General features: G+C 42.4%; 1 protein-coding gene across 3 annotated transcripts in view; it reads left to right on the top strand.

Annotated features, from left to right (window-relative positions):
- Window positions 1-8,081: 8,081 nt before the first annotated feature.
- The window catches only part of FERMT1 (FERM domain containing kindlin 1), a 50,267-nt gene continuing 41,253 nt past the window's right edge, over window positions 8,082-17,095 (top strand). Inside the window, exons 1-3 of one of the 3 annotated variants that reach the window (XM_008974822.5) lie at window positions 8,082-8,426; window positions 11,636-11,807; window positions 15,051-15,284. In XM_008974822.5, coding sequence (XP_008973070.2) covers window positions 11,657-11,807; window positions 15,051-15,284 — 385 coding nt within the window. In that variant the 5' untranslated portion in view covers window positions 8,082-8,426; window positions 11,636-11,656. The remainder of the gene's footprint in view (window positions 8,427-11,635; window positions 11,808-15,050; window positions 15,285-17,095) is intronic. The other 2 variants (XM_003821357.6, XM_034947044.3) reach the window with 2 other exon arrangements.

Below are 17,095 nucleotides of genomic sequence, written 5' to 3'. Positions count from 1 at the left end.
CAAGGAACACTCCTGTAGTGTTATTTAAAAAAAAAAAAAAACTATTTTGTTTACCCTTCTGCCTTTTGAGACAGGAGAAGGGGTATTTATTTTCCTCTCCTTGGATGAAAACCAGGATAGCTTTCATGAGACATCTGGGCTGTCTTAGATCATGAAAACTGCTCCAGACACTGCTGGTCATTAAAAAAACAGAAAGAAAAAAGAAAACAAATCAGTTTGGTAATGGTTAGTCCAGTTCAATGTAATCATTAAAATATCAATCTTTACTCAAAGTTAAAATTTCCCCTTCCTTCAGCTGTTGTTGCCACAGCCTCCCTGCAGTGCTAGTTCCTAAAGGATGGGTAGGAATTCTGCAAGAGGAAAGGAAGGGGGAGAGCAGTCCAGATGGAAGAACGAACTGTCCAAACAAGGAGGAAGACAACAAAGGGCACACCATCCTTAGTGATGCTGAGGGAAGGGGATGCCCTCACAATGGCAACACAGTTTCAGAAGCTGCCAGAAACTCAACCTATCAAAACTAAATAGAATTGGAAATAGGCAAAAGAGTCTATGTGTGTGTAAAGTCTTGTAAGCCATTGAGGGCAATGGTTTGGAAGTTAAATGGGGATAAATTCAAATCCTAACTTTGCCATTTAGTAACTAGGTGATCTTGGGCAATTTGCTTAAACTCCCTAAGCTTCAGTTTCCTCACCTGTAAGGTGAGGAAATACTCCTAGGTTATGAGGATTAAATGAGATAATGTATGCAAAGAACTAGGCACTGTACCTGGGACATAGAGAGTGCTTACAAGCGGTAATTGCTGAAGGCTGCCTGGGCGAGACAGAAAACTGCAAGTTTGAGCTCATCAACCTCGCTCCACCCCCACCTCCACCCCTACACCCACCCACTACAGATCAAGAACTGTGCCATCTGCAATTCCTGCTATGTAGTTGGGGTTGCCCCACTCCAGGAACCATCCCCTTCCCAGAACAATGATGCCAAGGAGGTGGCCTTGGGAGCCACAGGGCAAGACTCAGGCCCAAACTGGACTCAGAAGGAAAAACAGACACTTCCTTCAAGTAAGTGCTTAGAAAATGAAGACTTCCAGAGACCAGTGGGAACTGGAATCCACAGAGCCCTTCCAGGAAGCTCTTACTTTTCTAAAGTAAAGTTGGGATCTTCCTGAGATACTGGAGATTGGGCAAGCAAGATCCAGTAATGACAAATTACATTTCTCACCAGTCCATGGGGGGAGGGGAGGAGGGCTGGGAGAAGGAGTGGATATCAAATATTTTTGAAAAATTATTCATTCTGAACAGTGCCACACCCCTCTCCTTCCCTTCCAGCCTCCCATTCCCCAGAGGCAACTATTTCTAATTCTTTTTACTCTATCTTCTGGGTGTTAAATCTATATCTCCATACAGTCCACCCTCGTAACTCAAAATTTCATATTTGTGAATTTACCTACTAGGTAAAATTTATTTGTAACTCCAAAATCAGTACTCACGGTGCTTTTGTAGTTGGTAGCAAAAACATTGAGTCACCTCTGACGTGGATGTGCCCAGTGGAGGTGGAGTAAGGCAACATTCTGTCTTCTTGTTCCTGCTCTCATACAGAGATGCCCGGAGGATGGAGACTGAGAGCAGTGTAGTGCGAGAAGCTCCAGCACGGGAGCCACTAGGGCAGGGTTCGAATCCCAAATCTGGCATCTGTTAGCGGGGTGGCCTCAAGCCAGTCACTTAGCATTTCTAAACGTGGAAAAAATGTTTAAATAAAACCTAGCTGGGATCCCATTTTTGCTTGTGTTAGGGGGGCTGGTGAATATTTTATTCTATGGGGTATAATCCATTACTACCATTATATATTTTGCTGCTCCCATTGTCCCAGACTGGCCCTTAGGAGCTCCTTTCAGGTGACTCCTGTGTCCTTCTGACATGCCCCCATGGGTTTTCGATGACATCTTCATTGTCTGGCATCACAAGGTGTTCCAGACTCATCTTGTGCTTTTCCATCCCACTTCTAGAATCAACCGTCTCCTCAAGGCAGAGCAATCTTCCCGTGGTGAAAGGCTGAGTATAGAAGAGCAAACCAAAACCACAAGCAAATCTATTTCAAGCCTCTGCTTGTATCACACCTGCTCATTGGCCAAAGCAAAAGACATGGCCAAGACCAAAATCAAGGTGCAGGGAAGTCCACTCCACTCCAATGGGGGGAACTGCAGAGTCCCATGGTGAAAGGTATGAATGTGTAATTCCAGTTTAGAAGGTGTGACAAAGTGGGGAACAACGTTCCTATCTCTCACTTTCCCCTTACTTCCTGGCCTTTATTTAAAGCATACTGAACTATTTGCTGGGCTACAAAAAGTATAAACCTGAGTTGCCCTCAAAACAACCATGCTAGCAGTTGTATCCATATTCTAAACCCAGTAGTCAGGTAGAAATATAGACAGCAGCAGACACCCATAATAATTATAATAGTTTATTAATATAAATCACAATAGCATTTTGAAGGCATGCGACACATACACGGGCTCTTTCATTTACTCTCATAATAGTGCTATTATAATAAGGGTTTTATTCATTTCCCTTCAATAGCTACTTATGCCAGCTTTGGTTTGAATAAAGTGGTAGTTTGTTTTCTCAGCCCAAATTTTGGGCTCTCGGTCAACTTGGACCTCCAGCTGCAGCAGAGGGCCCCTCCTGGCAAAGCAGTTTCTCTCCTTACCTCTCTTGTCAGCTGGAGGACTCTGGTGTGGGTATAGCTGCTCTATCAAGACTGCTGAAAGAGCAAGAAGTCATCAATGTAAACCAACATTCTGAATGCTCCCCACTATTTCCCCTCTTATCACAGCCTCACTCAGCTTGCAGTGTGCATCTTCAAGTATTGTATATAGTAGTTGAAGCAAAATTTTGCCACTGCATTACAAGAGTCACCAGCTTTCCAGCCTGTAATGTGTGTCCCCTCCTTGCTCAAAGCCCTGCCTGCTGCGCTTAGTCAATTCTACTTTTAGTGTTGTTACTTGTAGCATCCCACTTTCGGTAACACGTTCTTTGTCAGTAAGAGCTCTTAGGCACAAATAACAGAATCCACTATGGCTAGCTTAAACAGAAAAATAATTAGGCAAGTCGTCATCATCATCATAGATGACAGGGTCTTGCTCCATCATAGTGGACACAACCTGACAGGACAGCAGGAGAAAGAGGCTTGGAGCTAAGCACCAAGAACAAAGTCTGAAATGATGCTGTAGGACTAACACGAGAAGGGAATCACCATTGAAGCATCTGAACTTGACTTTACTGCACCTGCTACTGCCACCCACTAGCGCTGACGTCACTTCTGCATTGGGACTTTAACCTTTCAGCCTCCAGAAAACCATCGCCACTGCCACTACCACCACCATAGTCATTCCTGACACCACTCACATCAGAAAAGATGGAAGCTCCAAGTACATCCTGTCTCTGCACCTCACTCACTTTCAAATTAAAGTCATTCCTGAGTATCTGAATGACACAGCCTAGGTCATAGGCCTGTGCCCTTGCTGCAAGCGAGGTTGGGAATTTGAGTTCTGACTTCTAGACTGGGATTAAAACATGAAGATTTCCATAAATATTAAGGAGGCCATTCCAAGGATGATGGGCAGCCATGAGTATGACTGATATTTGCTACAATAATCAAGATATTTTCAAGTTAGAAAAGCAAAAGGCAGAACAATATGTATAGACTACTATCACTTGCATAAGAAGCAGAAATTGTCTACATGCACAGACTATCTCTGGAAGGTTTCAGGGGAAACAGGTAACTATTATCTCTAGGGAAGGGAACTCAATAATCAAGGATGGGAGGAAGATTTAATTATCACTGTATACTCCCTTGTACCCTTTGATTAAGAAGGATGCAATGTAAGGAAGGAGAACAGGGGATGGAGGAGAAGAGGGATGGAAGGAGGGAGGCACTGTGTTTCTTGCTTCTCTCATTCTCAAAGGTGGGCTCCAGCATGGCCCCCAGCAAAGCCATTTTTACTCTTCTTTGCTCTTTGTCATTCAGCCCTGTAAGTACATTGAGACACACCCTTTTCACCCTGGCAAGGAGAAAACTTTAGAACTTGCCTGGGCATAGAAAGTGCTCATTATCCATCCAGTTGGGGAGGAGGGTGTAGCAGTAATAGGCACATTCTGCTTCTTTGCACTGAGCAAAATGTATTCACTGCACACGTGAACACAGCTGCCATTTTGTATGTGCCAAGGACTCAATGCAAATAAAAATATATTTTAGGTGTCTGTTGCTGTTTTGAAGTCATCAGACTTCTAGCAGGTTTATAAGCTGAAAACTTAATAGAGAACTTTATATTGGGTAAATATTTATCAAAATCATCAATCAGGAAAAAAAAATCCACTTCTTTTCTCCTTCAAGCAGCTTTCTTATTCTACCTAAATTAACTCGATAGAATTTTTAGTGAAAAGGTGCTAGAGGAAAAAGTCACTTGTGTTTAACAAGTTAAAGTAGCAGAGACTTTCAAAGTTCTCTACTCATTTATTTCCCTTTTGTGTTCAGTGAATATGGAATATGGCCACATCTCCCATTCAGTCTAATCTACCCATACCCCAGACATGACATGACTTCCTTTTTTTTTTTTTTTTTAACTGAGACAGGGTCTTGCTCTGTTACCCAGGTTAGAGTGCAGTGGTGCAATCATGGCTTACTGCAGCCTTAATCTCCCAGGCTCAAGCGATCCTCCCACCTCAGCCTCCCAAGTAGCTAGGATCACAGGCACATACCACCACACCCAGCTAATTTCTATTATTTCAGGGGTACATATGCAGGTTTGTTACGTAGTAAACATGTGCCATGGTGGTTTGCTGCACAGATCATCGCATAATTTTTATTTATTTATATTATTTTTGGTGGAGATGTGGGTCTCCTTACGCTGCCTGAGCTGGTCTTAAACTCCTGGACTCGAGCAATCCTACTGCCTTGGCCTCCTAGGTGTTGAGATTACAGGCCTGAACCACCACACCCAGTTGATTTACCTTTTTGAAGGTACTAGTTCAAAGGTGAGTTTATCAGTGTATGGGTAATTGACAACAGATTTTTTTTTCAATATTTGCAACTTGAATGTATAAGATTTCAAAGTCAAGAAATAGAGCTTCTCTTTACCTTCCACCCTTCTGCTACCTGAAGCGCAACTATCTGCTAACTAAAAAAAATATATTAATACCTTAAAACAGTTCTCTAGAAACCTCAGGTTATTATAAGCAACTATGAAGCTCTTATCCAATGTTTCAAATTCCATCTCAAAAATCACCTCCTTTCTGAAGGCTTTTCTCATATTCCCTGCCACTCCAAACACCTGGCAGAAGTAGACACATTCTTCTGTATTCCTTAGCATCCCTCCTATCATCTGAAGACAAAGTGCGTGCCCAGTTAATCTGAGTATTTTCAACATATATTACGATGTCTAGCTCACAGTAATGCAGTGACTAGCAAATAAATAATCCATTGCTGATTAATATGTATGAATTAATTAAATAACAGACTCAGTGAATTGATTCTGCTTGTTTTTTAAGGGGGCAAAGGGTGTGCATTTTTTTTAATATATATGTACAAAATTTTGAAGTTCAGAATACACTTTTTAACCCACTTCTAACCCAGGACCTTGGGAGATGGGTTGGACCTGTGTCACACAAACGACAGTACCGTGTAATAAGTAAGACATAAAGTTAAATTAAAAGCCTAGGACAGCCGGGCATGGTGACTCACACCTGCAATCCCAACAATTTAGGAGGCTAAGATGGGAGGATGGCTTGAGCCCAGGAGTTCAAGACCAGCCTGAGCAACAAAGTGAGACTCTGTCTCCACAAAAGATAAATTTAAAAATTAGCCAGGCATGGTGGTGCACACCTGTAGTCCCAGCTTGGGAGCCTGAGACATCAAGGCTGCAGTGAGCCATGATCATGCCACTGCACTCTGACCTGGGGGAGAGCAAGACACTTTCTCAAAAAAAAAAAAAAAAGCCTAGGACACATAATATGGATGAAACTCACAAACATAATGTTGAACACAAGAAGCCAGACACAAAATAGTGCACATGGTCTGATTCCATTTATATAAAGTACAAAGACAGGCAAAACCCTTCTAAGGAGTTAGAAGATAAGATAATGGTTATCCTGGGCCTGGGGTCAGGGGTAGGGGCAGGCAGCAGCAGTGATCATAACTGAAAGGAATAACTAAAAGGGGTCACTAAGGGGCTTCCAAGGACTGGTGATGTCCTGTTTCTTCAACTGGGCACTCTTTATACGCTATTGTCTTTATATACTCTATACAGGTGTGTTCAGTTTGCGAAAACTCATCAGCTATACATTCACGATTTGTGATCTTATCTATATATATTGTGTATATGTATGGGTGTGTGTATATATGATACACATTTATATACACACAAGTCACTACATATAATTACAAGTTTAAAAATTAACCTAGGCCAAGAAGAACGCTTAAAACCAGTCGAATTCTTTAGCACGATGCAGATATTTTCAATTCAAAAGAAAAAAACCATATTGGTATAAATAGATAGAGCCATAATTCAAGGTCACACAGAAAATCTTGACCACAGGCTGGGCACAGTGGATCACACCTGTAATCTTAACACTTTGGGAGGCCGAGGCAGGTGGATCACAAGGTCAAGAGATCAAGACCATCCTGGCCAACATCATGAAACCTGGTCTCTACTAAAAATACAAAAATTGTAGTCCCAGCTACTCGGGAGACTGAGGCAGGAGAATCACTTGAACCCAGGAGGCGGAGGTTGCAGCAGTGAGCCAAGATCGCGCCACTGCACTCCTGCCTGGGGACAGAACAAGACTCCATCTCAAAAAAAAAAAAAAATATATATATATATATATATATGCGTGTGTGTGTGTGTGTGTGTGTGTGTGTGCACTGACCACAGTCTAAGTTCTAATGGGCCATGAGCAGGGTTTCCAGAGAGCAAACGTTAAATACTTTCTACCCAGGATGAGAGCAGATTTGCTCATGGTGTTAAGAGGTAGGGAAGTGGGACCAGAGGACCCTTCCCATCGTTGACAAACGCTACCAAGTGAAGACATTCTGTTTCAAGTTTTTAATGATTTTATTTCAATTATAATATCCTATATTTGCCAACAATGTTCAACTAACCTTTTTAAATTAAATGTACTTTCAAACCCATAATAATTCCTGAATATGGTAATGTTTAAGTGAAAACAGATTCAACTTCTAAATTTTATAACTTCTTTATTAAAATTTAAGTGTTCACAAGCCTTTTAATGCAAATCGCTAAAGCCTGTACTATATTGCATGAAATCCCTCCGTGGAATAGCAGGCATTCTATCTCTGTACCTATTTCACAGATGAGGAAACTGTCATTTCCATGTCTGTTTTATTAACCACTGTATTCTCTGAGCCTAGGCCCATTGGGAGGCCTGTAGAGCAGTAAGCACTCAACAAATGTGATTAAATGAACAAAGGAGGCTTGGAGAGGTTGTGTAAACTGCCCAGGTCACCCACCCTTCCTGGGTGGCCCCAGCCCTCTTTGAAAATAAATCCAACAGGAAGGCGACTGGCGGGACCGGTGGTGATCCTGAGGTGAGCCATACCAGGTGTGGCCCAGACTTCCGCATGCAGCCTGCCCTTGGGTCTCCTGGAGTCTCCCCTGGTCGGGAGCCTCAGCCTTCTGGAGACTGACACCACCCTCTTACTCAGAGACGAATCGTTTTGTCGTTGCCTTCACCTCCCTGACCACAAGTGCTCCGGGGCTCTTTCTAAGGGAGGCAGCTGTTCTAGCCGGGAGGCTGGAGTCTCCTGGGCCTGGACGCACCCCGGGGTGTGAGTGATGGGTATGCCTGAAAGGAGGGGAAGTGGCGCGGCTTTAATCATCTGGGCTAGTCCCCGGCGGGCCTGGGGGAACAGGGAGACTGGAGGCGGCCTTAAAGCGTCAGGATGAGACATCGCAAGAGGAGCTGCAGATACTGAGCGTGCGCCCCGGGTTCTCGCCGCCTTCTCTCCGCTGCGCAGCCCTTCGGCCACCCTTTGCCCTTAAAAATCTGCAGACTGCGCCTCCTCTCCGCGGGAGCGAGACCCAGCAGGCCCGGGGCTGGGCGTGCCCTCGCCTGCCACGCTGCGCGCTGCCCTCAGCCGGGCCGCTGGGGCCGTGCAGTGCACCGGGCACGCCGCGCCAGGCTGGGGGCAGGCACCGAGCCTCCGTGGGAGGTCCCGAGGCCGCTTCGCCTGCTCGCCCTGGCTCCAGCCCTCACCTGCCGCAGCCTTAGCTGAGCAGCCGCCGCCACTGGGCGCCCCCCCGCTCCCCACTTCGCCAGCGCCCGCTCCTCGGCTCGGCCCGGGGTAGTTTGTAGGGACGCAGCTCTCCACGTGCGCGACTGCGAGGCTGGACGCTACAGGCTCCTGGAAAGGAGGTGGGTGCTCCGGAGCTAGGGCTGGGGAGCTAGAGGTTGGGAGGCTTTGATGGGCACCAGTGGCTCCTGAGCCCCCTTACCCCCTTTCTTTCTGCAGCCTCTTGTACTTAAATAGCTGTTGATTGAAAATAATTTCGTCTGGATGTGACCACCTTCTCCGGCCCTACGCATCTGGCCGCAAAATAAACTTTCAGTTCAGCCGCAGGTGCTGCCTTAATGGGAGTAAGGGGCATGCTTTATCCACCCAACATCCGCCCCAGGATCCTGCAGAGCTGGCAAAAGACAGGTCGGGTGGCCTTCGAACACCAAGCACCTTCAGATATTCCAGGGGAACGGTCGGGGACTGTTTCCCCCTCATCTTTCCTCCTTCCTGCTCTCCATCCCTCCATCCCTCCTTCCCTGCTTTCGTTTCTTTGACTTTCTGCGAAGGGCTGTTGAGCACTCTGCCAGTAACTTTGCTTCTTGTTTTGGTCTCCTTAGATGCGTTTTCCCGGCTGAAGTTTGCTGCTATCCTTGGCAAGTAACAGCTTGCTGCAGACTAGACGTTCACTCAAAAATGAAGGCACAGAAAGATAGGAAAGGAATGCAGGAAAACCAGCTTGGCTAATTTTAGCCTGCATTTTGTTGTAAGGGGAATCAGCATCTATTGCCTGAATGAGTAGTGTTTTGATCACCCAAGTTAGGAAAAGACCTTATATCAGATTGCCCAGTGAAATAAGCAGTAAGGAATCACCTTTAAAAGTTATTTTCTTTCTATACAAAACATTTTAAATAACTAGACTTCACAATTATAGCATTTAAGAAATTGTAAGGATCTTAAAGTCGAACAGTTCAATGCCAAGTTATGAGTTTGACGATGAAGGGGCATCTTTTGTCTCCTCACTGCGCAAGATTTGTGTTGATAGAAATGCTTAGTAAAGGCTACTGAGAATTTAGTTCACGTAGTTTGAGGAGTTTTCTTTCATTTTGGCATTGCAACATTATCAAAGTGGTTTCCCAGTGTGGTGAATAAGAGTTTGAAATAGAAAGGCAGACCTGGATTTCCACCTGGGCTCCAGCATCTAACTTGCTGTGTGACCTCAGGCAACTTGCTTCATCTCTCTGAGGCTGAGTTTCCTCATTTCTAAATGAGATTGCTGAGAGGATGAAAAAGGGATAACAGAAGACAGGAGTTAACACAGAGCACATCATACAGTCAGTAGGTAATAAATGATACCTGAAGCTGATGATGACAGAGGCAAGCAGTTAGGCCTAATGCAGTCACTGAATGGCACTCCTCATGCAGAGGGTTCTGTGTGGATCTCTGTGCGTGGGGAGGAGATGCATTGCATCGTTGCATGCTTCTGACTATAGAAACATAAGGAACGGCTGGGCGTGGTGGCCCATGCCTGTAATGCCAGCACTTTGGGAGGCCAAGGCAGGTGGATCACGAGATCAGGAGTTCAAGACCAGCCTGGCCAGCATGGTGAAACCCTGTCTCTACTAAAAATACAAAAATTAACCGGGTGTGGTGGCACACGCCTGTAATCTCAGCTACTTGGGAGGCTGAGGCAGAGAATTGCTTGAACCCGGGAGGCAGAGGTTGCAGTGAGCTAAGATCATGCCACTGCACTCCAGCCTGGGTGACAGAGCAAGACTCCATCTCAAAAAAAACAAAAACAAAACAAAAACATAAGGAGCTACTTCTGAACTCTTAAATTTCATCCTCACCCATAAAATCTGTCCTAAATCTGTTCAGATTTGCAGTATTCAATTTATCTGTGTAGCGTATTTTGAGATTCTCTTATGCTTACAAATGAGTCATTTCGAATGAACATGCAGAACAGATATGACACTGGTTGTTTAATTATTATTAAAAGTAATTTTCCTCGGATATTACCATCATCCCTGGTTTAATATTGATCTAAATAGGTTGAAGGGAAGAACTGAGTATACCCACAGACCAGCAACATCTGGAGCCTGTTAAGAAATGTATGGCCCCTCCCTAGACCTGCTGAATAGAATCTGCATTTTAATAGGATCCCTGGGGGATTTGTGTACACCCTCAGAGAAGCCCTTTCTTAGGAGTTTGAGTGCATTGATGTTTCTTAAAAATAGACCTTATGAAAACATGAATTTCTCATAAGCTGGCTTTACATAGTAAAGTGAAAAAGACTCATTATCATTTAAATAATTTTTACTTTAAATGTTTAAAACAGCCAGGAGCAGTAGCATTATTTCTTTCTGTTTAAAAGTAAGAGAGAACTGACATCTCAAGTTTTGTTTCAGTTCTGCCAATTTGGATTCCAGTGTTCCAGTTACCCCCTGAAACATTTCAGTTGTGAACATTCTTTCCTGCTAGCTTCTCCAATGAGGGGAAAACTATGGGTTTGAAATTCACACCCCTATCTGTACTTTGAAGAGTGAGCTTTTTATATCTGTTACTCCTGTTTTTAAATCTTTTGCCAAAGATGTATCCAAATTTTTAATTGGTGCATTTATAATCAATTTTTATATGACATAGAACAATAAGTAAATCAAATACATGGCAATAATTATTAATGACCTGTATCTATATGCATTTAAGGTAAAACTATATATTATAATGACTGAAATAGGAATTATTTGGCTTTTTTTATTTTTTGAGCTTTATTACGGGAAGATATACATTTTTGTAGGAGGAATGTAATAATATACATATATTAAAGATATTAAAGGTAAGAGGCTTTAATGGCATCCTTTTTAAACATCAACTTTATTGAAGTATAATTTGCATACAACAAAATATGTTGAACTATAGTATATAAAATCTGCGCATTTTATTACATGCGAATTATACCTTAATAAAATTGATTTCTTTAAAAGATAATATGGAAGATTGCCTATTGCCAGAATAGTTGAGAGAAGGTCAAAAGAAGTCAACAGAGAGAAAATGAGGATTGAAGCATTGGGTGGACAAAGGAAATACATAGCCAAGTGGTCTTGGAGAAGTGGGTGAATGGAAAAATGAAGTATGTAAATTTAGATGATTTGAGACCATTTTTATAAAACTTTTTGTCTTTAAAGTTAAGATGCCAAATTTGATATCTGGAGCACCGGGAACCTTGCAGAGTGTTTTGAAGAGGAGGTTACAATGAAAAACAAAACAAAAAAGAAATTTTGCTCTGCAAGTCTGCTGACAAGTCCCGTTTCCTTCCCACATTCCAATCTATGTCTGCCTTTGTGTTCAGCAGACACCAGCATTTGCCACAATGCTGTCATCCACTGACTTTACATTTGCTTCCTGGGAGCTTGTGGTCCGCGTTGACCATCCCAATGAAGAGCAGCAGAAAGACGTCACACTGAGAGTATCTGGAGACCTTCATGTTGGGGGAGTGATGCTCAAGTTAGTAGAACAGATCAGTAAGTTACTCTTGCTTTATGGTTTCTCTGTATTAGAAACCCTGTCTCTGTTGCATCACCACTAATGGCCGGTCTACGTTTTTCTGATCATTTATCTTGTAATGCCCTGGAGAGCAATCCCCCACCCCTCATCCCAGAGGAGAGAAAGAAATAGCCCAGGCTGGGTGCCGTGGCTCACACCTGTAATCCCAGCACTTGGGGAGGCCAAGCAAGGTGTGCGGATCACCTGAGGTCAGGAGATCAAGAACAGGCTGGTCAACATGGCGAAACCCCATCCCTACTAAAAACACAAAAATTAGCCTGGCGTGGCAGTGGGTGCATGTAATCCCAGCTACTCGGAAGCCTGAGGCAGGAGAATCGCTTGAACCCGGGAGGCGGGGGTTGCAGTGAGCCAAGATCATGCCACTGCACTCCAGCTTGGGTGACAGAGCAAGACTCGGTCTCGGGGGGGAAAAAAAAAACAAAACCTTGAGTCTTTGGTGGCAAGCTAAATTTCCCAGTAGGTATAATGCTGGACTTCAACAGGGATGGGACCCATTCCACCGGTGACATCTAATGTGACTTTAAGTAGCTTGGCATTAGACTACTCGGTTAACTCTCTGTTAATACTTGAGAGCTTAGTGATAAATTGGTGCTGAGGAGTTTTTTAACACTTATCCACCGTTTACTATGCTCCCTGTTTAAACAAAGAAAGAAATCTTCAGGGTTACACTCTTCACCTTGTAGCGTGTCAGATGTCAACATTATCAACCTAGAATTTAATAACATTCTACTTTCTTTGTGCTTCTTTTACCTTCTATTTAAGGCCTTAGATGCGGGCTTTTCATTTGCTCTAGCGAGATAGTTTTTTTTTCAGTCCTTATTGACATATAATATACATACAGAAAAATTCACTTATTATAAACAAGGCTTCACTTATCATAAACAGTTCAATGGATTTTCACAAAGTCTTGTAACCACTCAGATCACGAAATAGAACGTCAGCTGTTCCCCACCCAAGCCCCATACCCCGACCCCTCCCAGTCACCACTACCAAAGGTAACCACTGTCCTGACTTCTAACACCACAGGAATCATTTGCTTTTGAACTTTATACAAATGAGATTATAAAGGATATACTCTTACACATTGACTTTCTTTCACTCAACATTATGTCTGTGAGATTTATCCATACTGTTGCATATTGTTTTGGTTCATTTTCATTGCCATATAATATTCCATTGTATGAATATGCCACAATTATTTATCCATTTACCTCTTAATGGACATTTGGGTTGTGTACATTTTCATGCACTTACAGAAAGAGCTGCTATAACACCTGTCTTTCAGTGATCATTTCTGTTGGGTGGTATAGTTCAGAGAAAAAAATGCTGATTCATAAGGTTTTCCAAAATAGTTGTGCCAATTTATGCTTCTACTAACAGCATTAAGAGGAGCATTTTCTGGCTGGGAGCGGTGGCTCATGGCTGTAATCCCACCACTTTGGGAGGCTGAGGTGGGTGGATCACCTGAAGTCAGGAGTTCAAGACCAGCCTGGCCAACATAGTGAAACCCCATCTCTACTAAAAATACAAAAATTTCCTGTAATCCCAGCACTTTGGAAGGCTGAGGTGGGTGGATCACGAGGTCAGGAGTTTGAGACCAGCCTGACCAACATGGTGAAACCACGTCTCTACAAAAAATACAAAAATTAGCTGGGCATGGTGGTGCGTGCCTACAATCCCAACTACTCAGGAGGCTGAGGCAGAAGAATCACTTGAACACGGGAGGCAGAGGTTGCAGTGAGCTGAGATTACACCACTGCACTCCAGCCTGGGCAACAGAGTGAGACTCCATCTCAAAAAAAAAAAAAATTAGACTGACATGGTAGTGCGCACCTGTAATCCCAGCTACTCGGGAGGCTGAGGCAGGAGAATCGCTTGAACCCAGGAGGCAGAAGTTGCAGTGAGCCGAGATCATGCCACTGCACTCCAGCCTGGGCAACAGAGTGAGACTCTGTCTCAAAAAAAAAGAGTTTCTAATTTAAAAGAGAAAGAAAAAATCATTTAAAGAAAAATAAGAAAACAAAGATACTGGTAGCTCTTCATTTTGCAAAATAAAAGATTGAAAATTGACTCCAATATTGATGAAGGGTAAAGATTCTATTTTAATGCCAACGTTAAAGGAGGGGAAAGATTGACATTGGTGCTAACATTGAGAGGGAGAAAATATTTTAACTCTGACTTCAATTTAGACACTTTGGATATGGTGGTACTGATAAAGAGTTGGACATTACTGAGAAGAATGAAATGTCAGTTGTACAGTACTTCTGTGTGGACTTTGATTGGAGGCTATTGCTACTCCCTTGTGACACAGTGGTATAAGGGTACATTTCTATAAGAGAAATAATCTTGATTAAACAAAGTCAGATGCTTTCTCAGAAAGGGCCATGGCACAGAGAGATTTTAGCGAAGAGAACTTTAGCATTCATTGTGAACACATTTTTATGTTTCTTTTCCTCCACAGTATCTAAATGTAAATGATGGTAAGGTTTAGTCCCTATTTTTTTTTTTTTTTTTTGAGACAGAGGTTTGCTCTTGTTGCCCAAGCTGTAATATAATGGTGTGACCTTGGCTCATTACAATCTCCACCTCCCGGGTTCAAGTGATTCTCCTGCCTCAGCCTCTGGAGTAGCTGGGATTAACAGGTGCCCACCACCACACCTGGCTAATTTTTGTATTTTTAGTAGAGACAGGGTTTCGCCATGTAGGCCGGGCTGGTCTCGAACTCCTGACCTCAGGTGATCGCTTGCATCAGCCTCCCAAAGTGCTGAGATTACAGGTGTGAGCTACAGCACCCGACCCTATTATTTTTTCTTTTTCTTTTTTAATTATTTTATCTTTAAATTTTTTTATTTGATTTAATTTTTTAAATGTTTTTTATTTTACTTTAAGTTCTGGGATACATGTGCAGAACATGCAGGTGTGTTATATACGTATACATGTACCATGATGGTTTGCTGTCCCATCAACCCTGTCATCTACATTAGGTATTTCTCCTAATGCCATCCCAGGCCCTATTTTTTCCCTGGAGACTTTGGAAAGAAGCCAAAAGTTGTAGAGCCTTGAATTGTAAAAGGCCATGAGGAGCTGGAGATCAGTTGTTGGTTTCCATTTTCACACACAATGAAATTGACTCTGCAGCTCCAGGACCCTCCAAGCTGGGCCCTCTCTCATTTTACGTAATTGTGCTTTCATTTTTGCAGACATATCCCAAGACTGGTCAGACTTTGCTCTTTGGTGGGAACAGAAGCATTGCTGGCTTCTGAAAACCCACTGGACCCTGGACAAATATGGGGTCCAGGCAGATGCAAAGCTTCTCTTCACCCCTCAGCATAAAATGCTGCGCCTTCGCCTGCCGAATTTGAAGATGGTGAGGTTGCGAGTCAGCTTCTCAGCTGTGGTTTTTAAAGCTGTCAGTGATATCTGCAAAATCCTGAGTAAGTACCCAGGAAAGGCCCCTGTGCCCTGCAGACTCTTGCAAAGGTAGACAGGAAAATTATGTGTGCATTCTGCCTACTTCAAGCAATTGCTACAGAACACTCACCTATTAGGAAGCACATGTTTAAGCCCTTCTGGGTATTGCAGCCATTTAAGTGGAGTTAAGCCAAGTGGAACATTATTGGCATAAATCAGGTACATCTCCACAAAGCTTAAAACTATTCCAAAAGAGATTTGTTAATAGACAAGATAAACCATTAAGATTGACCCCCAAAATTTATTGATCCAAGCTATACTCAAACATTATTGTACAGTATTTAAGATTTAAAAAGAGTGGTATTAAATACTTAATCACCATAGAGCTATGTGTCTTTATTGTTTTTGAGATAATGGTGTTCCAAAGTCTTAATTGCTTAAGACCTGGCTCAAGTAAATAACTCTGCCCATAAAAATCACTTATGAAGTGATTAAGCAGAAAAGTACACTTAATTGTGAATTTAAACCTAATTATTTATAGATTTGGTATCCTATAATTTAACAGTCATAAAGACAACACTACCCAAACCAATTTTTCTTTATAAAACTCCATAAAGGGAAGGAAACACCCCATGAAGATATTCTCATTTTATAATTTTTGAAAGTATTACAGGTGTATTCATTGGTTCCAAAACCAAAAATCAACATTTGAACCCAGAATAGATAATATATAGTGATATATAGTGAGTAATCTATTTTTCCCATTAAACCATAAACTATTCACTCATTCAGCAAATATTTATTGAGCACCTACTGTGTCCCAGGCATTGTGGTGAGTGCTAGGGATATAGTAGCAATACAGAGCTAAAATCCCTGCCACCTGGAGCTTACATTTTAGCAGGCAGAGACAGACACTAACCAATAAATATAAATGTAACAAATTTTAAAACATAAATGTAACAAGTTAAAAAAGAATATAAGAGGTTAAAATGGGATGGATAGTACCCCAAAAAAGAGAAAAAGTATGAGCAGGATTGGGAATGCCAGGGTTGGGCAGTGGGGGCTGGTATGGTATATGATGTAGGGTGAGAGCAGAAACCGTTTCCTGAGCATCTCTGCATTCCTCACTCCAGTCACAGTGCCTAGCATACAATAACTGTTGAGTGAACAAATGAATGGAAACTTTCATTACAGAATGTAAGTTGCAGTCTTGTCCCTGGTGTGCAAATGGCAAGCATGAGGACACCTTGTGTTTTTGGTAATATTCTAATGAGGATTTGAAAGCAAAGTAAATGATTACATAAAATAGTATATTGCATACACCACAGTGGACTAGAAGCACACATCACAGCTGAGACCAAAAATGTAAAGTTTTCAAGTAAACAGAAGCAGTCAGATGTTCTCTTTTCCTGATCCTCTCTTTGTAATAGTTTTAAAGGCTCAGCGTGGCATTTCTAATCATTGCATTTTATATCTTATCAATTGAAGTGAAATCAAATGCAGCAGTTTAGTGGTTTTTCCCTTGAAGAACAGAAAAGACACAAATCTTAACCTTGAAGATACAGGTGTTTCTGTTTCATTGTTTTGCTTTTAGTGCTCACAGTGAAATTTTTTATTCATGACCGAGTTTGTGTATAAATTATGCATTTGGAATGGTCACAGGTGTGTTGCAACCTGACAATCCTTGGCTGCTGGGGAGAGTCAAGCTAAACTGCTAGGCTCAGTCTCAGCACTGAGCAGTATATGAACGAAATGATGAGAGAACTTAATGGAATCAGTGCACTTACCTTCAACAAAGCTGCTCAGAAACTAAAAGTCCAAATTAATTGGTTTT

Source organism: Pan paniscus, chromosome 21 (assembly GCF_029289425.2).
Source record: "Pan paniscus chromosome 21, NHGRI_mPanPan1-v2.0_pri, whole genome shotgun sequence".
In the NCBI taxonomy this organism is placed as follows: domain Eukaryota; kingdom Metazoa; phylum Chordata; class Mammalia; order Primates; family Hominidae; genus Pan; species Pan paniscus.
The sequence above is the reverse complement of the archived record's forward strand: the minus strand, read 5'-3'. Positions and strand labels throughout refer to the sequence as shown.